This window comes from Eubalaena glacialis, chromosome 14, assembly GCF_028564815.1.
Source record: "Eubalaena glacialis isolate mEubGla1 chromosome 14, mEubGla1.1.hap2.+ XY, whole genome shotgun sequence".
Lineage (NCBI taxonomy): Eukaryota > Metazoa > Chordata > Mammalia > Artiodactyla > Balaenidae > Eubalaena > Eubalaena glacialis.
In genome coordinates, this window is record NC_083729.1 from 59625034 (window position 1) to 59650798 (window position 25765).

The 25765-nt window shown below is 41.9% G+C and overlaps 1 protein-coding gene across 1 annotated transcript in view; it reads left to right on the top strand.

Moving 5' to 3' along the window:
- The first annotated feature begins 2112 nt into the window (after nt 1–2112).
- The window catches only part of ANTXR1 (ANTXR cell adhesion molecule 1), a 241491-nt gene continuing 217838 nt past the window's right edge, over nt 2113–25765 (top strand). Inside the window, exon 1 of the mRNA XM_061210663.1 lies at nt 2113–2593. Within this exon, the coding sequence (XP_061066646.1) occupies nt 2442–2593 (152 nt within the window). The 5' untranslated portion in view covers nt 2113–2441. The remainder of the gene's footprint in view (nt 2594–25765) is intronic.

Sequence of the window (25765 nt, forward strand, 5' to 3'; positions counted from 1 at the left end):
ATTGGGCTCCCCAGAGAAAGTGGTCCAAGAGAGCAAGGAGGAAACTACAATATCTTTCTTTTATTTATTGAAATATAGTTGATTTACAATGTTGTAATTGTTTTAGGTTTACAGCAAAGTGATTCATATCTATCTATTTATCTATCTATTCTTTCTCAGATTCTTTCCCATTATAGCTTATTACAAGATATTGAATATAGTTCCCTGTGCTATAATAGGACCTTGTTGTTTACCTATTTTGTATATAGTAGTGTGTATATGTTAATCACAAACTCCTAATTTATGCCCCCCCCAAACAAACTTTCCCCTTTGGTACCCATAATTTTGTTTTCTATGTCTGTGAGTCTGTTTCTGTTTTGTAAATAAGTTTATTTGTATTTTTTTAGATTCCACATATGATATTTGTCTTTCTCTGACTTACCTCACTTAGTATGATAATCTCTAAGTCTATCCATGTTGCTGCAAATGACATTATTTCATTCTTTGTTATGGCTCAGTGATATTCCATTGTACACATCTTCTTTATCCATTCATCTGTCGATGGACTTTGAGGTTACTTCCATGTCTTGGCTATTGTAAATAATGCTGTTATGAACATTGGGGTCATACAGCTCAATATCAGAAAAACAAACAACCCAATCAAAAAATAGGCAGAAGACCTAAATTGACATTTCTCCAAAGAAGACGTACAGCTGGCCAACAGGCACATGAAAAAAATGCTCAACATCGCTAACTATTAAAGAAATGCAAATCAAAACTACAATGAGGTATCACCTCACACTGGTCAGAATGGCCATGATTAAAAAAGCTTACAAATAATAAATGCTGGAGAGGGTGTGGAGAAAAGGGAACCCTCCTACACTCTTGGTGGGAATGTAAATTGGTGTAGCCACTATGGAGAACAGTATGGAGGTTCCTTAAAAAACTAAAAATAAAGTTACCATATGATCCAGCAATCCCACTCCTGAGCATATATCTGGAGAAAATTCTAATTCAAAAAGATAGATGCCAATATCTTTCATGACCTAGTCTCAGAAGTCACACACCATCATTTCTGCAGTATCTTATTAATTACACACAGATCAGTCTCATTCAGTGTGGGAGGGGAGGTGTGAATACCAGGAGATGAGGAATATTAGGGATCATTTGGGAGGCAAGCTAGTGCAATGCATTATGAATCTCCAAAATTTAGAGACTCTCAAGCAGAGGGGAAGATGAGTGTCTGGAGAAATAATCTTGAAAAATGGAGCAAGAGTGTGTATTGAGGAGTCCCAGAATGGAAGACGTATGAAGCTAAAACTGAGTTCTGGCTGGGAACGGGGGCTCAGAGCCCACTCTAAAGACGATCCCTCACTGCAGAAATGCTCGCACAGGGCTTCCCTGCCAGTCCCAAACTTCTTGGAGGGTTCACCCTCTTGTAAGCTGTTTATTTCCTCTGTCCTAAATCAAAGATTGGGCGAAAAAAGTCAAAGTTCACAGGCCGGAAAGAACTTATCACAGAATCTCTAAAATCTGGAGATGAAGACAATCTAGCATACTCAGCTGTTCCAGGCAGGAACAGCTTTCTGTGTGGGACTGTTTTTGCTTTCAGCCACATGACCGCATCCCAAGAGTCTCTTTTATGATCTGCGCTAAGTGTATAGTAAGGTCACTTGGATGATTCAGATCACAAAGGCCCGTTCTTCTCTGCTCATTTGCCCAGTGTCTTGTTTGCAAAGGTCAGAGCCTGGGGTCGGAGCCATAGTGCTTGGAGTAAGTTCTCATCAAACGTTTACAGTGACCTTATTAGCGGACGTAGGACAGGAAATGAAAGGGCAAGGATAAAAAGGCTAGCGAGTGAGAAAGAAGTAGAAATGGGGAAGAGGTAATGCAGAATGAAAGGGAAGATGCGTGAGAAAAAGGAAGGAATAAGAAAACGTGCACACCCACGCTCCCTTGAACGCGGAAGAGTGCTTTGCCGTCCTTGGCCACAAGGTGGCACCCTTTGAACTTTCTTCCCGCATCAAAATAAGAAAGGGGGGTGGGTAGAGAGGAGGGAGAAAAAGCAAAGCACTCCCCCAATCAAGAACAATTTGAAAACCCACCCCATAATATTTAAAATCTGGGACAAAGAACCATCAGCACGGAACTGCTTCAATTGCAAAACCTCAGCGCTGCCTCCGGAGCGGCCTGCCGGCCCCGAGTCAAAAACAGCCCCTTTAAAAAAGCGGACTACAGCGTTGGGATTCTTGAAACCTGAAACCTAGAAACAGAATCTTAGCGGAAACCAGAAGGAAAACCTTGAACTCCTCCAGACAATTGCTTCCGGGGAGTTTCGGGAGAGCGAGGGGGAATAAAAGGCCCGAGAGGAGAGCCCCTCTGATGGCGCGCCCTTGAGGGTCCTGGCGAGTTCGAGGAGCGTGGGAAGGAGAGGACCCTACCCTCTCCCTGGGCTGCAGGTCATGGCCACCGTGGAGCAGAAAGCCCTGGGCATTGGCTTCAAGTGTCTCTCTTTGGCCACTTTTGTGCTCATCTGCGCCGGGCAAGGGGGACGCAGGGAGGAAGGGGGTCCAGCCTGCTACGGGGGATTTGACCTGTACTTCATTTTGGACAAGTAAGTGCCCTGAGTTTTCCACCCTAGTTTAAGCTGGTGATGCTTTCTCCCCGGGCTAGGCTCCTTGGCAGTGTGGCTTCGGGACAGGCACGCATCTCCAGGGACCAAGAGGGGCCGCGGGAGGCGGCGGTGGCCCCAGCGCTGCGCCTTTGTGGACGGGGCGCGCCTCCCCCTCCCTCGCAGTTGCCCGAGCCGGCGGGGCAGGCGTCGCTGCTTGTTCTCGGGACAAATTCTTTTCTGCCTTGCTTTCCCTTGACCGAGGCGCGTGAGTCTGAGGATGGGAGTGTAAGGATGCTGTTGACCTACTACGTTTCCGTGAACCCTTTCCATTTGCTTTAGAAACCTTGGTGAGAAAAGCTTGCTTACGAGAGGCAGAACTTTCAGGCACGTGTAAAGTAAGAGGCGTGGGCTTTTAAAAGTCAATCGTCTCTTGTTTAAAAACTCTGTCCTACGTATTGCTTTACGTTTGTTCCTAATGATAGAATGTAGGCTGACTGGGAAGTTAGTGAAAATATAAGGCGGATTTCTCCACCTCGGCACCACCGAGTTTGAGGCTGGGGAGTTCTTTGTCGTGGGGACGTCCTATGCCTTGCAGGGTGTTGAGCATCCCTGGCCTCTACCCACTAGATGCCGGTACTACCCCCCTCCAGAATCTCCCCTGCACCCCTGCCCCCCAACCCGCGCTGCCTCCACCGTCTCTCCACGGTGACAAGCAAAAATGTCTCTAGACGTTGCCAAAAGTCCCCTGCGGGTATATTCCTCCTCCCTCTCGCCTTGAGAAACCCTGATGTAGGCGAATTCAAGTTCTTGGTGGTTTGACTGGTGGGCTACCAGGGAGGTGCAGGAGCCCTGGTTTCCTTGCGAAAACGGATGAGGCTTCAGGACCGTTCAAGGGAGACCTGAACTCTGACCAATCCCCCTTAGATTTGCCAAGCCACAGTCATTCAAGGAAGTTTCATGCTATCTACTAAAAAGCAGCTTTAACAATAAAAAAGCCCCTCAGAGGAGATCCGTGCTAACGCTGGTGTGCTCCCCACTGCCAGGACGGGCGCTTGCTGTTACAGTGGTGGGGAGATTAATTTCACAGACTGGAAAGTATTTGCGAGTTGGAAAAAGAGTCCTGAAAAATAAGCTGGCCAGCTAGACACCAAATGTGCTTTGCAGTTGCCCCTGGAGTTTGATTTTTTCCGTAAAGGCTGTTTTGAACTCCAGATTCTTTGGATGAAAAGGGAGATCTCTTTCTTGGAGATTTATGAGAAGGTGGATACCGAAAATATACTTCAATGCTAAGAAATGGAATGTCTTTTGTTACTTCTAGCGGCTGGGAGCACCAGCTCACAGATTCAGAGACTGTGTCTGAAAACAGTCAGTGATGCCTATCACTGTTCTTTAAAAAAAAAAGGAAAAAAAAGCCAGTTCAGAAGAACATACAGGCAGATTTGAAAAAATGGACAGAATCACCATGTCTCTGAATGGAATAACTCCACACTGCAGAGATATCAACTCTTTCCAAATTAATTTATAAAATGAATTAAACTTTAAAATCCAAATTCTGAAAAAATTTATTTTGGTGGTGAGAGGAATTTAGCAAAATGATTCTAGGTTTATCTTAGAGGAAAAAAAAACAGGTAATAAGAGCTAAAACATTTTGGGAAAAGAATAATGAAGAAATACTTATACCTCCAAATATTGAAGTGTATTGTGAGGCAAATTAATTAAAAACAGGATGGTAAAGGCCAAAGAATAGGTCTACATAATAGAAAATCTAGAAATAGATCCAAGGACATGTTCTTCCATTCAGTGGAAGTTCAAATCAGTGGAGAATGAATTCATTATTTTTAAAAATGGTTCTTGAACAAATGGTTGGTAACATGGGAAAAGAAAAAGGTTAGATTTATACTTTACCCCACACACAAAAATAAATTCCAAGAGGTTTGAAAATTTAAATGTTAAACATTTCATTTTAAAATTGCAGTGTTGAAAGAATTAGAAGAAAATGTAGATGAGTATTACTGTAATCTTAGATTTAGAGCTTTAAAAACAGAGTAGAAACAATAAAGAAAACTACAAAAAGATTTAAATATATTAAAATCTTACATGTCTATAAATGAAAAATGCCATAAATAGAAGATAACAAGTTACAAAAACTTTTGCAACATAAATTCACCTCTGTAGAGTAACCTTAATATATAATAAGCAGTTTTAAAAAGATCATCCCAATAGAAAACAGGCTTACTATATAAATAATTCACAAAAAACATATGAAAGTCAATAAACAAAAAGTTCAACTTCCCTAGTAATCAAATAAATGGAAAAATCAAACAAGATGTAATTTTTATTAAGTTGGCAGAGATTTTTAAAGAATTATAATATTCAGTATAGTCCAGCTTGTGGGAGGGAGGGCCATTGTCATATCTTACTAACGAAAATATAAATTTGTTTGGTCTTTCTAGACTTGTGCTGTCCAGTAGAACTTTCTGTGATGATGGAATGTTCTCTATCTTTGCTTTCCAATATGGTAGCCCCTAGTCCTATGTGGCTATTGACACCTGAATTGTTCCTAGTGGGACTGAAGAAATGAACTTTCTACTTTATTTAAGTTTAATTAATTTAAATTTAAATAGCCACCTGTGGCTACTGTATTGGATAGCACAGACAAGAAGATAATTTAGCAACGTGTATCAAAGGAAAAATCCAAGGTAGTCAGAAAGAAGTGCCTATATGTATGTTCATGGCAGTGCTGTTTATGATAATAAAGCTGAAAATTACATAAATGTCTAACAACAGAGGATTTAATAAGACATGATACACGCATGATATTGAGTACGCATGTTATGCATGCTTGTAAGATATTTTTAGGAGAAATATTTAATGCTCATAATATACTCTTAGGTGAAAATACAATTACCAAACATTATACACTGTGATTCTACCTTTCTAAAAATATAAACACACACATGTATATGTCTCTATTTACCCAATATGTAATAGTATTTGTCTGTAGAAAGTAGGATTTTTAAATTCTTTTTTTACACTTTTCTGAATCTTCACATTTTTCTGCAATGAACATATATTACTTTTCTATTCAACCAAAATAAGTTATCCTGAGTTTTTAAAAACTCACTTCAAGTGTGAGGAGGCTCTCTAACCAGCCTGCTGAGCTCCAAGCCCCTCACGATTATAGAGGATGCTGCCTCTTTCATGTTAAATCCTGGAGTACATTTCTAAATGCACCATAGGATCGTTGGCAGTGTGTTGGGGACCCAAAAATGTTCCAGGAAAAAAATGGTGGGGAGACCTTTACAAGTACCTACCTTTACATGGAGGTGGACTCCTCTGACTTCCTTTGGTTGTCCTATTGCTTGAAGAGAGGGACATTTTTGTGCTGAATGAGAAACTTGCTAGAGCTTGGTATGATAAGCGTGTGCACCTCCAGCTTGCCATCTCGGTTCAGGCTAATTTATGGGATTGTGGAGCCCAGAGCTGGAGGATGGACCAAAAGGCAGTGATAGCAAACAGTCCCCTGGCTGGTCCCTAAAGACATGGTCTTCCGTCCTAGAAAGAACCTCCCCAAACAGTGCTGTCCAGCACCCAACTGCCGCAGCGTGCAAAGGGAAAGAATTCTGATGCGTTTTTTCCTTGGGCTTCTAAGATCCTCTGGCCGTCAACACACTGTCTACAGGCTGAAACCAATGGCTCACAAGGCACTGAATTCACCATTCTTCTCCCAACCCCTCAACTCCCTTTTTTCCCAGCGAATGGTTCTCTTCTTTTCTGTGACATGAAATCCCAGCTTATTTCAGCTTTAAGCAGGATGCGTCTCTGGCCTGGAAGAAACCCAGATTATACATTTAATGGAACGTCATGTTTTCTCAACCAGAAGCAAAGACTTCATAATGATAGCCTAGACTACCACAGTAACACAATAGGGCATTATTAGTGGCTTTGGCGACGGGGCTGGCGGACTGGGCTTCACAAGGCTTTATATGATGGAATTTCATGTTCATTCGAGCATGCTTTTCTGGTTACAGTCAGGAAAAGTAGACTGCTGGGAATTCAATCAGGGATTTGAAAAGTCAGATTTAGAAGGGCTCTGTCCAGAGGAAAACAGTCAAGGAGCAGCTGGCCTTCTTAAGTCTTCCAGGGGGTCCTCTAAGATTAATGCACCCAGTTGACCAACCCCCAGACATGAATGTACCTTTCCCCTCTTGCAAGGCTCTTCTGTTATTACACTAGATATTTATGTATCACACATTGGTCTATTTTATGGAGAGCTATTAGTCACCTAAATGGAAAAAGTGGATTCTCCATCGTGAGTCTGGGGAAGTGCTGGCTGTATTCATGTGTGCCCTACAGACTTCAAAAATAGAATGGTGGGATGGGGCAGGAGTGGAGGAGATAGTGGGCTGGAGGATGGCAGTAAGCCCTGAATAGTTGATTTCTAGGACTTCCCAAAGCCACAGCCTGTCACCCAATAAATCCTTACATCTGCAGAGGCCCTCTACAGGCTCGCCGTGTGTTCCTTCCCCATTAGACCCCCCAGCTCCTTCCTCCATGACTTCCTTTTTGTTCAACACCAATTTTCTCTTTCTCTTTTCCCCATACAAGGGGACCCTGTCTTGCCATTCACCCAGATCCACCCCAGCATCCACAATTGGATGGTCCCACGTGGTGATGATCTGTAGGACCATTCCTATGTGTTTTACTCCAGGGACATGGTCATTAAACAGATTTTTATAATGTTAGACTGGGAACCTCACCTCCTTCTGGGTTCCCAACTATTAACTTTCAAAAGAAATCTTTAGAGTCGAAACTAAAGTCTCCCAGCACTTGCGCCATCTCACAAATGCCCCAAAGACAACCTTGCTTGGTCGCTAGGGCAAGTGCTACTGTCTCTAATTTACAGATGAGAAAACTGTTCAATCTTTGTCAACCCACCGGATTAAGTGACCTGCGGAAGGACCTAGGATTAGATAATGACAGAGCTGGGACGATGTCTGCGCCTGACTCTCAGGCCAGCTCTTTCCACTCATCACTGCCCTGGGCAGATGGGTCATAATGAGAAGCACATGGCAATACGCCTGGGTAGATTCCAGGAATTAAAAACCCCTGCATCAGAGTTTCAGGAAATGATGGTATATAAGGCAGTTAAGGTTACTTAATTGAGGAACTACTGCTCTGCTGTTAAATCAGCTGTAGTTGATTGAAAGTATCAAGGACTCCAACCCTATGCAGCCCACAGAGATGCTTCAGAGGTCTGGGGCTTAACTGATGGATAGGACTCTAAGGACATCTGATTATAATGCACGCAAAGATCCAATGAATTAATAATTTGTTCAAATTGAGTCTGATGGAAAAGGGAAATTCATCTCTGTAGATGTGTTAAAACACAAAGACATAGCTTTTTTCAAAAATGCTTTGGAAGAAGTCTTCCAGTAACAAAAATGCAAACTTGACTCTCAGTAAGGAAAACAGAGTCCATTAGAAGGTACCTTGAAAATGCTACAATAATAATTCTAAGAGGCATCAGGGAAAAAAAGTTTTTCAGGAGCCAGGAATATCTTTTTTTTTTTTTTTTTTTTTTTGTATTGAGATGAATTCTATGGCTGGTTTTCAGTGTTCCTCCGATTAAGTTCCAGATTTGGAGAGGACTTATCAGGTCAGGTAATAGTTAGTAGAACTACCTGCAAATTGGAAGGTTTGGCTTATGGTTCAAAATAAAAATAAATAAGGCAAAACTCTTTTTTTTGTTTTGTGCTTCTGTCTGAGTCAGCCACGTAATTACTTCTAGTTTCCTTAGCTGTGGAGACCTGGTAAAACTCAGTGTCAAGCTGAGAATAGAATCCTGGAGTGCTGGAGGAAGGCACCTGTCCTAAAATAACCTGCAACTATCTTCAATGCTGAAGGACTCCCAGTGGTCCAGGAACAAACTCTGCCATCCCTTAGTGAGACTTGGCTGTCACATAAATGCAAATAGGATTTGCTTTATGCTAATTTAGAACGTGTGTCTAATTTTGTTGTGTGGCCAAGAGCCTAGATTTCACCTCTCCCAGTGATTATTGGGCAACAAAAGACAAAGTGGGTACTTGAATATTTCCTAACATGTTTCCCAGACATGCCAGGTTTGTACTGAAAATAGTAATTAGATTTCTTCCATTTGGAGGAGCTGAGTCTTTCATTCATTTGACGTAAATAATGTTCTCAATTCCAGTCACAAGTGTGTGCTCCATTAAAAGCATAGATGACAATGCCTTTTGCAAACAATGTCCTATTCTGGATGCTGTAAGGAATGGAAGAGAAGCAGGAAGCAGTCCCAGACTATTTGCTTTTTATGTAGAAGGACATTAGAAGGACTCCAGGCAGTCAAAGCTAAAGGCTCCAGTGAGGATTTGGGACAGGGGGGCAGGTAAAGTCAATTTTAGATCAATAAGGAGAAGAAACAATAAGGTTTTCTGAGCCCTTGCCATGCACTGCGTAAGCACTTCGCCTGTATGATCCCATTTAGTTATCTCCTTCGCAACCACGTAAGGCCAGCACAGTCATGATCACCGTTTGACACATGAGGAAACAGGTTTAACAAGGTTAGCCAATGTCAGTGTAAGTGGTGAACTCAGCTTCAAACCCAGACCTCTCTGACTCATGATCTATGCACAAAGATGAAAAGAATCTAAACATGCAAGAGAACATTGAATCAATCAGGGTAGGTTAGGTTATGCCGTGGTAACAAACAATCCCCCAACTGTCAGTGACACAAAACAACAAAGGTATAAACCTTTGTAATCTCTGCCTCTGCTCCACGTCTGGTGAGGGTCAACAGGGGCTCTGCTCAGGGTAGTTATCTGAGGGCTAGGCTGGTGGAGATTCCTTAACACCAGCTTCCACCATCACGGCTGCAAAGGAAGGAAATGCTGGAGAGTCTCCAGCTGGAGCACTGCCAATAAATTAATAGCTTGTTCAGATTGGATCTGATGGAAAAGGGAAATTCAACTCTGTAGATGTGTGAAATGACATGCATCTTTCCACGCACAACCCATCAGTCAGAACTGGTCACGTGGCTTCACCCTAAAGAGGGTGAAAAAACATCATCCTGGGACTTCCCTGGTGGCGCAGTGGTAAAGAATCCGCCTGCCGATACAGGGGACACCGGTTCAATCCCTGGTCCAGGAATATCCCACATGCCGCAGAGCAACTAAGTCCATGTGCCACAACTAATGAGCCTGCGCTCTAGAGCCCACGAGCCACAACTGCTGAAGCCCGCGCGCCTAGAGCCCGTGCTCCGCAACAAGAGAAGCCACCGCGATGAGAAGCCCATGCACCGCAAGGAAGAGTAGCCCCTGCTCACCGCAACTAGAGAAAGCCCGCGCACAGCAACAAAGACCTGACACAGCCAAAAATAAATTAATTAATTTTTTTAAAAAGTCATACTCCTGTTTATCTAAAAGGAGAAGAAAGCCAGATATGGGTGGGCATTAAAAGCCTCTACTACAAACCTTTAATTACACACTGCTTTTGCCTGAGTAAGCAAGAAAGGAGTAGTCCCTGGGAGAGGATAAAGAGGTAAGACTTCTGGTACAGAGTCAGTGTTGAGCCGCGTTTTAGATGGATTCATCAACCTGAAATTACGATCAGACATGACAGCTCAAATCCACCCATGAGGCAGCGATGACCCCTTGCTTTTTTCCTCCCTTTCCCATTGCTCCCATTTTTTAGATGAAACATTCAGTGCCATGGGCAGGGGATTAAATTAGATTAAATGGAAAGCAGAAATGAAGATGGGACATGCTTCCTTGATAGCTAAGTATTACACAAATATATTTGAAAGCTAAAAATCCCTTTGTCCATAGTGTGTGGACTGTGAGGGAATTTGAAAGACTGTGAGGGGAGAGCAGCCTCTGGAACACAGCGGCAGCCAGGCCGAGAGGATGCTCTTCATTGCAGAGGCTAATTCAGACCTTGAATCAAGAGTATCTGGGTTCCAGCCAAACGTGTTTCTCAGTAGGGGTGTCAATTGCCATTTTCAGTGGGACAGTTTTTCACCGTGAGGGACTGTAGGATGCTTAGCATTTCTGATCCTTCCTTTGTAAATGCTACTAGTCTTCCTAGTTGTTGTGATACCCAAGAAATAAATGCCTCTACATTTATCTCTAAATGCCTTCCTGTGAGATGGTACCACCCTGGTTGAGAACCCCTGACTGAAAGAAAGCAGAGTAGATCAAGGCATGCCAGTGAAGCCAATTCCAAGCATGGTAGGACTACATCTGAGCAGGAAGAGCATTTGTCTGGAGGAAGAACGACGGAGTCTTCAGTTATAAGAGGGCCAGTGAGAATTGCTGACCTTGGAAATGAATGTGCTAAACCAGTGGTTCTCAACCAGGGGCCAGATCAGAACCTCAGGGGACTGGGACAGGCGTGTATATTTTGGAAAAGCTTCCCAGGTGACTGTGATGTGCGTCTTGTCCCTCCCACAATAAATCATGAAAGTGAACAGGAAGACAAGAAAAGCTGTCCCATAATGATGGCCTTCTTCCTCTATCATGAGGATGTAGCTGAGTCAGTAGATGCCTGAGAACTGGATGCCAAGCAGAGCTCTTATTTTAGATGGCGGTAGGGGAAGCCCAACATGATATGGAGAAGGAAGAGCCAAGGTCACAGATAGGCCATGCTTTGTCCTCCGTTGTTGGCAGGTCCTGCAGTGTGTGCAAACACGTGGAGGCCATGGTGTTTGCTAGGACAGTCCTTTGTTCCCTTTCTTTCAAGACTCCTGGCATGAAATGTGACCCAGTGCCTCATGGGAATGAACTGAGCTCAAGCACAGGGGTTAAGAGAGCTGACTTTGGAATCAGGCATCTCTGGCTTCAGATACCAGCTCAACCTTTCACCAAGCTGTACAACCTTGAGCAAATTATTTAGCCTTTCCGAACCTCAGTCTTCTCATGAATAAAACAGGCATTAAAATTTCTGCCTTGCAGAAGTGTCCTAAAGATTAAATAATATTAGATTAAAACCTTTAATGAAGCATTTGGTATGTGAGTGCCCAAGATGATGATGATGATGGTGGTTGTGGTGGTGACAGTAGTGGTGGTGGTGATGGTAGTGGTGATGGTGATGGTGGTGGTATTGATGGTGTGATGGTAGTGGAGATGGTGATGGTGGTGATATCGATGGTGGTGATGGTGGTGATATTGATGGTGGTGGTGATGGTGGTATTGATGGTGGCGGTGATGGTGGCGGTGATGACTATGATGGTAGTGCTGATGGTGATGGTGGTGGTATTGATGGTGTGGTGGTGGTGGTGGTGGTGGTAATGGTGGTAATTACCCCTAGGAAAAAAAGATGTGGTCCTCTAACAAAAGACACCTCCTTAGATTACAAGCAGGACTGCCTGGCTAGGGTAAGGAATACATCAATTCAATTCAGTATTTATCAAACTTTGCTAAATTTATCTTATTACGAAATGCCTATGACATGTCCTTGGCTCTCAAGGATTTCACAGTCTAGTAGAAGAAGCAAAGGGCTAGGAAAACAGACTTGGTGAAATAATGAATTTTGGTTAAGATAAGAGAGGCTTAGGAGACTTCCTAGAGAAGGTAACTTTGGATCCAGACCTTGAATGTTGAGCAGAATTTTGACAGGTGACAAAGTTAAAAAAAAAAAAAATTGATGACAAAGGGGCAATACAAGAAAGCAAAGTGCCACATCCTCTTTGTGATATAAACATGACAGAGAGAGTGACAGGAAAAGAATCTGGAAGAGTGGGTTTTTTCATATCAGCAGTAGGTTATGGGATTATGTCAGAGGAGAACAAAAGAAATTGAGTACATATGTAGGGTGGAGCATCAGGACTTGATGAGTCGTTGGCTGTGAGTGAATGGGAGAGGAAAGAGTTGTGAGGGGAAGGAGTAGGTTTCAGAAGGAAAAAGGAGTTTGGTGTGGACGAATAGAGTCTGAACATGTGGGACATTTGGGTGAAGGTGTTGAGTAGGCAGTTGGATTTATACCCTGGGAACTTAAAATAAAGACTTGAGTGTTGTTAGCCCAAGGGTGGTAGTTGAAAATATGGAGGGATAATAAATAATATGGAGATAATATCAAGATAACATCAGGTTTAAAAAATGTCAAGAAGAGGTGGAGTTTAATGAAGAAAATGGCCAGGGTCCAATCTAGAGGAATTGCCAACAGGAATGTCTGGGCCAAAGAAGAAACTCCACTAACCAGAGCCGAGAGAAGTTACCCGAACAGTCGGAGGAGAAACAGGAAAGAACTCTTACCACTGAGGCAAGGAGAGAGAGAATTTCAGTGGAGGGGTGACCAACTAGATGTTTTTCCCCTAAAATCCATCTCTATTCCTAGTCTTGGTGAACAACATCACCATAAATCCAACCACTTAAGTCAAAGATCTGAGAGTCTTTCTCATACTCTAAGGCCTGACAATATCTGCTCCCACATGTCTGCCATTACCTTAGTTCAGGCCATTTCCCACCCAGTTCTCTGAAATGTTCTCTACATTGGTCTCTTTACCTCCTTTTTTTTTTTTTTTACCTTTTCCCCTACCCTATACTCTCGACACTGGTACCAAATTGATCTTTTTAGAACACAGATTTAATCTTGACATCATCTCCCCCAACCCTTCAACCTCTAAACACTTCCAAAATTCTTTCATAAAATGTAAACTCCTTAGCGAGGTATCCAAGAGCCTTATTGCTCCGGCCACTATGTGTTTCCCTTAGCTTCATCTCCTACCACACCCCAGACCCTTGCAATGTCCAGCAAAACTGTGCTGTGCAGTTCCCTGAACTAACCCATGCTCTTTCTTGCCTTTAGCTGTAATGCCCTTTATCACCATTTCCATCTGTATATAGGTGATGCCCTCTTATCCTTTGAGATGATGACTGGCACTTGGTCCCCTCCCCTCACTAGTTGTGGGCTCCCTGTGGTACAGAAAATTAAGAACAGTCATCTCTTTACATCTCATCTTTATTCAAAATCCGTTCCTTGTTCAGGATCCCTCAACCCCATAACAACTCATAGCACATGATAAGCAGCAGAGAGGTCCATTATCAAAAGATGGAGAAGAAAACCCTTAGTGTGTGTCCTCTGAGGTCTCATTCAAGGGCCTTATCTTCTTTCCTCAAACCCTGCTGCTCAACCATATACAGCTCATTCCTGTAGGAACCACCTAGAACAGGGCCTTCCCAATACCTTTTGGCAAAAGATTATGTTCAGAATTATAGTCATCATTCCTTACATAAAAGATAATGCAAATACCAGGTTTATGGAAATTATATAACAAAGAAGAGAAAAATGAATTATCCTAACTGTAACTATACACCAGTCACAATAATAAGCAATATAAGGTAAAAGGAAATACAAGATACCATTGGACAGCCATAATCTAACCGTAAATAAATGGATGGCCCAGTACATTCCTGGACTGTGCTTGTCCCAATATAATTATTTTTTTTAAGATTTATTTTTTATTTATTTATTTTATTTTTGGCTACATCGGGTCTTAGTTGCGGCACACGGGATCTTCGTTGAGGCATGCGAGATCTTTCATTGTGGCGCGTAGGCTTCTCTCTAGTTGTGGCATGCGGGGTTTCTCTTCTCTTGTTGTGGCGCGCAGGCTCCAGGGCGCATGGTCTCTGTAGTTTGCGGCACGCGGACTCTCTAGTTGTGGCCCACGAGCTCTGTAGTTGTGGCGCACAGGCTTAGTTGCTCCGTGGCATGTGGGATCTTAGTTCCCTGACCAGGGATCGAACCCAGTCCCCTGTATTGGAAGGCGTATTCTTTACCACTGGACCACAAGGGAAGTCTCCCAATGTAATTATTAGTGGCTTCCTAGTTTACTCTTGAAAGTGTTTCAGTTTGGATTTTAAATTATGTGGTCATCCTGATTATTGACCGTCATAAAAGACACTATCAAAGGAACAAGAGGAGAGGGTTGAAGGCCAAATGGGTGAATCCCCTTGTACACCTTATCCCATTAAAATGGGCAACCAGTTAGGGACTCCTGATTCCATTCAGGTACCCCGATTTTAAGCTGTCCCTGGCATCCCCACTCCCAAATTCCCATAACAATTTGTGGAACTTCTCCAGTACTTCTCCCTAACTAAACATTTAACGCTATGAATTGGAATTGTGTCTTTCCTGACCCGTCCACGGGGAGGCAGTGTTGCTCATGTGTTAAGAGCACAGGTTTCAACACCAGGAAAGAGACGTAGGAGAGTAGTGTTTGGACTAAGAGCATAGACTCTAGGGTTAGAATTTGAATCCCAACCCTACCACTTACTAGCTGTGTGTCCTTAAGCAAGTCACTTAATCTCTTTGTGAACTCAGTTTCCTCACCTGTGACAAGGGAGCTAATAGTATTATCACATAGGGTTGTTGTGCTCAGAGCTGAGTCCTATGCACACATAAGAAGTGCTCATTAAGTGCTAGCTATTATTATTAAATGGCAATGAATGTCAAGTGCTCGGCACAATGCCTATTGCTTAGTAAGTACTCAATACATGTCGTGGTGTAATTACTAATCTTTATAGATCCTAAAGGACCTACCAGACATTAAAAACCATTTTGCTGAATCAATACATATTCTCTGTTGTATTTATGCATACTACAAATACACCCAGCAAGAAAGAACTGAGAAAGGTCCTATGTTTTAGCAGAAATAAAGGCACTGGTGACTTTTGGAAGTGCTGTTTCAGGGCACCATAAATGCAGAAATTAAGATTTAATGAGCTGCAGGGCTTACTCTGAGATGAGAAAGGAAAGAAAGTTTGTTGATGACTTCTGAGAAAGAAGCTGGACATGGACAGTTAGCTTCTCACTGCCTCTACCACCATCATCTAAAACTGCCCCATCCCCCAAAAGAGAAAGTCTTAAGGAGGCATCTGGGGGAAGCCTGCATCAGGTCCAACCACTGAGGACAGCAACGCTGACATGAAATACACTTGTAAGAAATTCCACTAGAAACAAGGCAGATGGGTTGAGTTTGAAGGAGGTCAGCCGGGGTCTACTTTCAACTCTGTTGCCAAGTTAAAAAAACATGTAGAAGAAGATTATGGAGGAACCCCAAGAACAATCCCAAATCTGGAAGTGAGTTTGAAGTAAAGAGTGCGACATAAGGGGGATGAGAGGCATCTCCGTAGAGCCCTGCTGCCCTTGTACATCAGCATCACGCAGAGGCAGCTGCACTGGACAGTCAAAGGGGAAACCAAGCCACTAAAGAGAGAGTGCGTGAACACCAGGCATCTTCGTGACAGTGATTCTGTCCAGCATTGCTGAATCCTCCCTGTAGATCTGGGCTTCCAGGGAAATGGCAGAGTTCTGTCTTTGATTATGTGGATGCAGCAGGGATCAGGAATGAGCACAGTGTGAACTTGGAGTAGACACCAGGCCAAAAAACCCGACATATGGCAAGCTGGAATTGGTGTAACCGTGTCCAAAACAAACCCACAAACCTTGCAAGGATTAGGTTCCTTCGTGAGAAGTGATGAGGAGTTATTCCATTCCCTGCTCTCCCTTAATTGATGGAACAATAACATAAGCTTACTTTAGCCATTAAGACCAACTCCCTTCCCCCAGATTAAGTTCTTAGAGAAGTTTATAAGTGCGAAGACAATGCCATATATACATATATATATATGTAGTATTGGGGAAGCAAATAGGAGACCCAGTTACACCTTCCCATATTGAAAGATGAAAATAGGGCCTACAAGATTTTACCAACTGAAAATAAGTGGTGAAAACAAAATTCCTGAGGTAGAAGAACATGCTTATGGAAAGAATTTTCAACAGCAAAAGAGGTCAGTTTTAGTACCATATGTGTTATGATTTCAGTGAAGTTAAATAATAAATTTGTGAAACAGGTGATAAAATATGAAAAGAGAAGAAAAGGGATCTAGAACAGTTAAAGAAATATAAAGTAATATGGAAAAATGTAAAGTTATAAAGTCAACTCAGAAGCAGTAAAGGGCAGAACTGACAATGAAGAAAATAAAGGATGAAGGCATGTTTGAGAAATCCTCATACTTTGAATAGGAAATGAGTTATACAAAAGTGATGAGAGAGAAGATGATAAATAATGAATGACAAAAATAGATATCCAATATATCAGATAATTTGGGTTGCTAAAAAATAGTCCAGAAGAAACATTCAAAGATTTGATAGAAGAGAACTTTCCTGATTAAAAAACAAAAACCTGAAAATGCAGATTGAATAGGCTTATCAAGTAATAATCAAAATTAATTAAAAGAGATGAATACTTAAACATTTCCTGGTGAAAATTTTTAATTTCAAACACAAAAGAAGAATTTTATGAATGGGAGAAGATACAGGTTACCTACAAAGGTTCTGCAACATTAAATGGTGGAGAACTTTGATGGATAAAGTTATGATCTAAAATGTTACACCTGTCAAGATGTCACTTACATGTGAAGAAAGATGTTTTCAAATACATATGGATTCTTCTAAAAAGGGGAGTAGGGATAATTTTCTTCAAGAAATTACCCGAAGAGTGAATCAAGGCTTAAAAAAAACTTTAAAATATAATAGTGATTATATAAAAGAAGTTGCAATGACCATCAAAGCCATTTAAACAAATATATGTCTCATTAGTATTTTCAGTAAATTTTAAGATATTACATCAACAAATAAGAGTAGTCTGTCATGAGAAAGGAACAGCTGAAAATAAGAAACTTTTGGAGAGAAAATATGCTGTTTCTGAATATTCAAGTTCATTGGAAACAATGACCACCACATTGAATATTGCAAAAGTAAATTCAGCTCATCAGAAGACAGTTTAAGAAACTTTTTCCAGAACTCAAGCAGAAAGAATACAGAGATTAAAATTATGAGACAAGAGATAAGTAATACAAAGGCTAGGAACATATATATAAATATAAATTCTAGGAAAAGAGAACATAAGAGATGCAATAATATAAGTCCATTTTCCTGAGCTGAAGAAAGAGTGAAGTCTTCAGATCTAGAGGACTTACCAAATACTCAGCCTAATTAATATGTTTAAAGGATCCAAATGTACACAATCTTAAATAAAAATTTAAAATATAAGAGTACACAGAAATGTCTACATTCTTCCAAAAAGGAAAATAATAGGCATCTCATCTCCCACAAAATAAAAAACCAAAACTCAGAGTGGCATTAGACTTTTTTTTTTTAGTCTACAACATTAAATGCTCAAAAAACCTCAATAAAGTCTTGAGTGAAATGTGATATTTAAATTCCATTACTAGGTTTCCTAAGACATATAAAAATTCAAAATATATACCACCCACATACCCTTATTGAAAAATATCACTTGAAAATATTGACATCAAAATGGACAATGTATTGGAAATAAAGGATATGAAAAAGACATGGTGTACCAGAAACAGAAGTTATGGTCCCAGAAAAGTTAATAAATCACAATACTGTTATCAATGAGGTTATACAGCAAAATATAAAACTTAAAGAATGGATTTTCAAAAGAGAAAGTGAAGTAAAGTTTTTATGCAGGATAGAAAAAAATTTCTCATATTACATTCACATATATCTTCCCAAAACTGTCGTTTACTTTTATCGAACTCCCAAACTCCTCCTCTTCCTCCCAAGCCTACCTACTGGGTAGTAGGAGGGCTGGAAATACTTAAATTTTGAACCAAAGTGATAATAAGAGTCCAGTGTGGTGATTTTTAAAAATTCCTTTAGGTGAAGTGTTCAGTGTTTGCAATTTTGCCCCTCCGCCCAACCTCCTCAGTAGAATCTAGACACTCGAGAGGGACTGATTTGCCTTTGGGGGTAGGTCCTTTGGTTTTGGACCAAGTTGGTTTCATGGCAAGTCCTATCACATCTTCAAGGAAAAGAAAATTTCAATAAAGTTTAACTCTCCAGGAAATAGAAAAGATGAAGTTTCCCAATTTATTTTAGGAAGCTAGCATATATCTGATATTAATATCTACCAAAGATAACACATATAAAACTTCTGACCAAATTTGAATAAAAACTTTAAATCTGAAATCAAATATCATTAAAACATAACTAAAAGTACAGTAAAAGAGTAAAAACTTATTCTAGGAATGCAAGAGTGCTTTTATATTTAGGAAATGTATTAAAATAACACATTTATTTTGAATGCTGAAGATGAAAACCAAATTATTTTCTCAGTAGAATCTGAAAAGACATCTCTCTGAATACTTGTGTTCAAAGGATATAGAGGATATGAATAGTAATTAATGGGATTGACTTAATAAATATATTTTGAACCCTATGTCCCACAGAGAATAAACTTTCATTTCAAATACCCATGAAATATTTATTAGGTAGCGAAGAATGCCTCCATATATATCCCAAGGCATAACTTTTCCAGTCCACATTCTCAACAATAAATAACAGGAAATGAATAGTGAAAGTACACTAAAGCTTCAGCTACCAGGAAAAAATATATAGATTTTTATATTATCTTGTCATGAGGAAGACTGAAAGAAAGTGACTGTCTAGGACAGAGGTTAGCAAACTATGGCCTGCAGCCTGTTTTTCTGAATAAAATTGTGTTGTCATTTAGTTCATGTTCCGCCAGTGGCTGCTTCTGTGCTACAACAGCAGAGTTGAGTAGTGGCCACAGAGACCATATGGCCCACAGAGCCTACAATATTTACCATCTGGCCCTGTACAGAAAAAGTATGCTGACCGCTGGTCTAAGAAAACATTTGCACCCCAATAGAAAATGGGCAAAGGATACCGATGCCAGGGTCAGCTTCGTGGGCATGGGACCTGTGTGGTCGCCCAGGGACCCGCACTTAGAAAGGTCCTGCCCTTAGTTTAATGCTCTGCTGTTGCCATCTTGAAATTCTTAATAATTTTTGAACAAGAGGCCCTGTGTTTTCATTTTGGATCCTACACATTATGTGGCTGGTCCTAACTGATCCACCATGTTTTAAAACAAAGAAAGACAAATAAATTGTAAATATGAAAAAAATCTGTGGCCTATTATTAAATACATTCAAATAAAAGCTATAATGAAAACTCATCTTCATTTATAAAACTTACAGATATTTGAGAAAGAGCTAATCCTGAGTGTGGGTAAGAAAACGAGCACTTCATACCTTGCTCCCGGGAGTTTAATAATCATGACAGTGGGGAGTGAGTTACAGTGGCCACCGTCTCAGGGTAGAAAAAACTTACGCTCACTATACTCGAGTATAGAGAAAATAACTTGAAGCTGCTTTGCTTATCTTCAAAAGACCCTCCTACTGGGTGCAGGTGTAGTGAGGAGAGGAGGCACCTTTCTTCCAAACGGGAAATCCTAGCCCAGTGCAAGAATTTAAACACTCAGTAAATGTAAATCTTTTCAGTCTTGCCCTGCCCCCACTTCTCTCACTCCTATGGCTCTGTGTTTGAGGGGGGCTTATTGTGTCCTTGTGGCCTGCACGTGAAGGGGGCCTCTGAGTCTTCTGGCAGCCACAGTACCATCCCTTGTCTTGTCATGGTCACCTGGTGTTCATCCACCGATCGCACTGGTGGCTTTGACGGGTGGCCCTCCTTTATCACACCTTGGTGTGCGTTTCAATTATGGGAAATACCTCTTGGACAGCTAACCAGTTTTCTGTTCTCGTAACAACAGCAACAACAACAGCTTTGTGTTGAATTTGCACCAAAAGTACCAATACTTTATATGAGAAAATGTCTTTAGGCTTTTCCTGGTGCGTGAGTGCGCACGCGCGCGCGTTAGAAAAGGCAAATTGGTGGAGGTGAAAGGAGTACGTGTTTTGCTCTAATATCTTTTTGATCATTCACAAGAAAAATACAGTTTACATCTTAACACAGTGTATGTGCATTACTTACACATAGTTGACTAAACGTTTCACGTAGCATGACTTTCTGCTACGGTATGCAATATATCTGATGTTTCTATTCTATTTCATTTTTATTAACTGTTGGCAACATCCCACCAAACTGATTTCCCAAATCACTAATAGGTTGCATTCCACAGCTTGAAAGTCATTGTTGTCGTAGCCATCAGTGAGATCGACTAAAGGGGAAATTCCTCACACATCAGTACGGCGGGGCTGGGGTCTCCAGACGCAGACAGGAGCAGAGCGGGTAGCCCATCTACTCAAAGTACAGTGCTCAGTGGCTTGGTTTGGGTCTGCACTGGTATCTGACGGAATTGGAGTGGAGGCAAGGGTCGAGGTCAAGCTTTCTGAGCAGGAGGGAGGCTTGGCCATGACCCCAGTCAATCATAGGAGGACAAGGGCTGAAGCTCTGGGCTGGGTTTTGGGTTCCAGCCAGTTAGGGTGTAGGGGAGGCTAGGAGGAAGGAGAGGAGGGCCAAGGAAGAAGTGGGGGAGTGGGATGGAGGTGAGATGGGGGGATACAGATGAACATGGGGCCAGAACTAATTGCTGGTCCTGCTTAGTTGCGCCTGAGGCTGCCATACCTTCCCAGGATTAGCTGGGGACCTGGGTGGGGTCACTGAGGAGGTGAATGACTTCAGCCGGGTGGGGCTAAGGAAAAGCAGGACCTGACAGTTTTATCATTTCCATCCTTACCGCGACTCTGCTCTTCCAGAATTAAAAGACTCCTGGGTGATGGCTCCGACTGTGAGCTCTTTTTTCCCCTTTCATTTTACCCTAACCCATGTGCAAAGGGTGAGGGGGGACAATTTTAACTCAATTTGGCCCACTTGCTTCTTTCTGACTGGTTGTATCTGTGGTTAATGGAAAGAGCATGTGTTTTCTAAGGGGCTTAACCACAGGGAGGTTTGGAAACTCACCTAAACACAAAAGAATGTGTTTCAGAAACAAATCAAAATGAGACTCAGTGTTCTTATTTTGCTCTTACTCTTTGCATATCAAACCCCTGGAAATAACTGAGCAATAATCTGAGGGCCATGCAAGGTTTCACGCAAAACCCCTCACTGGGAACACACAGTGAATGCACTGTCACAAAATGTATTGACTTCTTATCATGTTCCAGACACTGGAGAGGGCGTAGAAAAACAAAAATAGCTAAGGAGCTCTGGAGCTGCCCCCAGCAGTTACCTTCTCATGGGACTGGTGGCTTTGCCTCCTGATGGTCTGGGGAGCCCTTCTCAAAGCCCAGTCAGGAGGTGGTGTGAAGAGGGGTTGACTCTGATTTTGAGTGGACCCGAGTGTATTGAGTGAATCTTTAAGCACAGAACTCTGTAGGGCTGTAATGAAGCAGAATTCCTGGGAGACTACTTGAATACCAAATTTTGCTGAGATTTATACTCGTGGAACCAAGGCATGAAATCCCAAGAAGAGCCTGAATCCTCCACACCATCTTGATACCCAGTTGGCCCATGGAAATCTTCAGGGGCTAGAATTGCATTTGAGTTAGGATTTAATTGAGTCAAATAGCTGGGACATTTCACATCCACTGACTTCTAAAACATGTATATTTCAACTCTTTGGCTATGGTTAGTCAGCCATTGTGTGTTAAAAGCAATTTTTTAAAAAAAACAAGACAAAACAATCCACAGCAGAGTTCAATGGAATCTTTCCCAGTAATACTTATATTTGGGCTAGGAAGGAGTTTTTATTTCCACCCTGGGGCTTTGGTAACAATGGCTGGGTGAGCCATTACTAAAGAGAACATTAGGGCTCCATAGCTGGGATTTTAAGATCAGTAATTCTTAAACAGGTTGGCATGATAAATGAGATATTTTACACATTATAAGGTGGAGATAAGCTGCCACTTCCCCAACCAACACCCTACTTCTCCTGGCTATGGCCAGGAGTCCACTTAGGTCCTCAGGGTTGAAAAGAAGCCAAGGTCTGAACATGGGCACACCATCCTGGGTTGATTATTCTGGGAGTAGCTACTAGATCAGATTACAAACCAGAAAATCAGTTTACAAGGCAAAGTGTGGGTAAGACACGCACGTTTTAACAGAAAGTCCAAACAAAATTAAGGACCCAGCATATCTATCCCCATGAGAGAAGGGCAGTAGTCTGGTTCAAGTCTTAGTGGGTAGTTTCCAGATCCCCCATGGATGGAGTAGTTAAGAGTTCAGAGTTAGGAGTCCATCTGTGGTCAATGGGTGGTGGTGAGGCAGGGGAGAGGACTATGGCACCAGTCAGGCAAGCCCCTTGCTCCTGGGGACGTCCAACATGCTCACCTCCATGCTAAAACCAGAAGCAGCTGCCACGGGACTCTTTCCTTCTCTAAGAGGTGATTTGATCTTGGGGTAGGACAGAACGTGCATGTGTGGGTTAAGAAGCTCAGTCATGAAAACTAGAAGGATTCCAAGGTGCAGATCTACATAACCCCATATTCCTCTGCCACTCTCGTAGCTGAGGCCCCTTGGGGTCCCATGGTAACCCAAGAGAAGACAAAACCAGTTTTGTTCCCAGAATCTTAGAAGGTTATGTTTACCCTCAGTGCTTGAGGGAATAGGCTATGTACATCTCAAGCGTGTCACAAAGAGGGTATATTTTGGTCCAGGCTTATATAATTGTATAAAGAATGGTCGTGTGTAAATATGAAACAACAAACCTCAACAGTAACAGGACAATTATTAGTAAAGCTGGGATGGGAGAAGCAAACCTGTCAATATCTCCTTCCCTCTCATTTTATCTTAAGGGCCTCATTTTATTTTCTTCCTGAGGAAATAGAGCACCTGTCAATTGGCAAGAAAGTGTTCCAGATAGCTTTAGACTTTTTTCTTAACACTCCAGGATATTTCTTGGATCTTTCCCTATATCTAGCATCAAGAAATCAGATGAATACCAATATTGTCTAAATTTTACATGTCAGTCAGACAGAAGAATAGTGAAAATGAAATGCTTTAAGCCAAAAGAAAATGTAAATGAACATTGGGTGACCCTTTTTAATAAGTAAAGGAATGCAAATGATTTGCGGCCAATCCTTGAAAACAAAGAAATAAACTCAAAAAGGATTTACTCGAAACCCCTGCTCCTTTAGCAGACAGCCAAAAACAGATCCCCAATTCTAGTTCAAGTCCCTGTTTCACCTCTACTTTGCCTCGCCTCCCAGTTTAATTCCCTCACTACAGGACTTCTCTACCGATGAGAAAATCAAACATGGAATAGAGGAGCTGTGGAGATTCCTCTCTAATCATAGGTGTCTTACCCTACCCCTCAGGAACCAAAATTTCAGATAGTACTTGTTTGGGTGATATGGACCAAAACACAGCACTGTATTTCAGAAGTGGGCACAGACAATCAGTGTTCAAGGAAATCTCTTGATTCCAGTGGAAAGGAGTTGTAGAATTCTAACTGGACCAGCAGTCACATAGTGCCTCTTCTGAAGCACATGTACAGCATTGGGCCAGATCTGCCAGACCCCTCCCTAGGGTCTCCAGGACCAGAGCATCTACCCCATAGCTGAAGAAGAGGAGCCAGGACCAGTCTTTGAGATTTGAAATCTACAACGGAAGCTTGTCCAGGAGGATGGCTGGGATTCTAATAAAAGGCTTTCCAAATCTTTAAAAGCGCAGGGCTGGGATATGCTGTTCTGATGAGCTTTTGGGAGACCCCCCAGCTCGCATTAAGCTCAGACATCTACTGTTGATGATTAGGTAGGCCCATTCACCAAGGAGCTGTGCTCTAGAATCCTTGACCCATCTGGGAAGGCTCCTCAGGTTCACATAGGATCACAGGAATTAGCTGGAGCCGTCTGAGTCTCAGGCCCAGGGTGTTCATCCAAATGAGACCGGAAGAGGTGCTGTCCAGTTGGCAAAAGATCAGGAGGCATCCATGAGCAATAGAGACTTCTCCCCACACTCTTCTTCCTTCCATCCAACAAACAGGTAGATGCTGGAGAAGCAAATATCCTTAAGACCCTTACAAGGGGAGCTGGAAAAAAAAGTGATTGCAACCCAGTATCAGAGGATGGTGACTGAGAGATGTACACGGTGCCCTGAGAGCCTGGGGCAGGAGCAATGAGCCCCATCTGTGTTGGTCAAAGGCAACAGGCAGAGACCAAGTTGCATCTTACAGAATGAGTAGGAGTTTGCCAGTGTGGACATTGCGTGTCCGAAGCAGATGGAATGTATAAAGGCTGAGAAACTGGAATAGAAAAGTTTATTGGAAAAGGTTTATTTTTGATAAAAGAGCCCCTGTCCCCTTCTCTCCCTGATCCCTTTCCCCATCTCCCCAACTCCTCACCCCTCTACCCTGTGGGCTTTATGCTGCTGACCCCTGAAACTGCTTGCTCTTCCCCAAACAATTATTTAAAAAAGCATTTCTATATTTATCAGAAGAGTTGAATGTTTTTTCAAATGCTGACTTACCATCCTTCAGGGGATTGCCGGTTCTGATCCTTTGTCTATTTTTCTATTGTTTGCCTTGTGAATATTTACTTGTACCAACTATTTACATATCCTGGACAGTAATCTTTTGCCTTTTTTATTTGTTGCAGACATCTTCTCTCACTCCTTTTCTTTTCTTTTTTTTTTTTAATTTTTGTTTTATTTGGCTGTGTCGGGTCTTAGTTGCAGCATGCAGGATCTTTCATTGTGGCTGCGCGGGCTTCTCTCTAGTGGCAGTACACTAGAGAGGCTCAGTTGCCCCGCGGCATGTGGGATGTTAGTTCCCCCATGAGGGATCGAACCCGCGTCCCCTGTACTGGAAGGCGGATTCTTAACCACTGGGCCACCAGGGAAGTCTCTCTCACTCTCTTCTTGTCTTTGTTTATGGTATCTTTTGTCATCCAGAATTTTAGACCCTTCAGATAGTCAAAATTATTCTTTTCTTAAAAAACAATTCCTACTTTTTGTATCTGGTTGAAGAAACCCTTCACTAACATGATGACATAAAAACCTCCTTCTATAATTCACTCAATGGATTGAAAGTTGTGTTTTTCCCATTAGGTTTTAATACATCCAGGGTGACATTTGGTATGAGATAGTGATCTGATTGGTTGTTTCCAACTATAAATCCCTTGTCACAGCATCACTTATGGAAGGGTTCATTCTCCCTCCCCAGTTTGAATCACCACTTTCACTGTATAGAGAGACCTCACATACATCGAGGTGTGGGCTCTCCATTTTACTCCATTCCTTCTACTGTTGTATATCATGCACATAGGGCCACTATATGTGATAGGGCAATCTTTCCAACTTTGTTCTTTTTCATTATTGCCTTGATTACTTTTAGAACTGTAATCTTCATTTCATTTCTGGAGTCAGTTT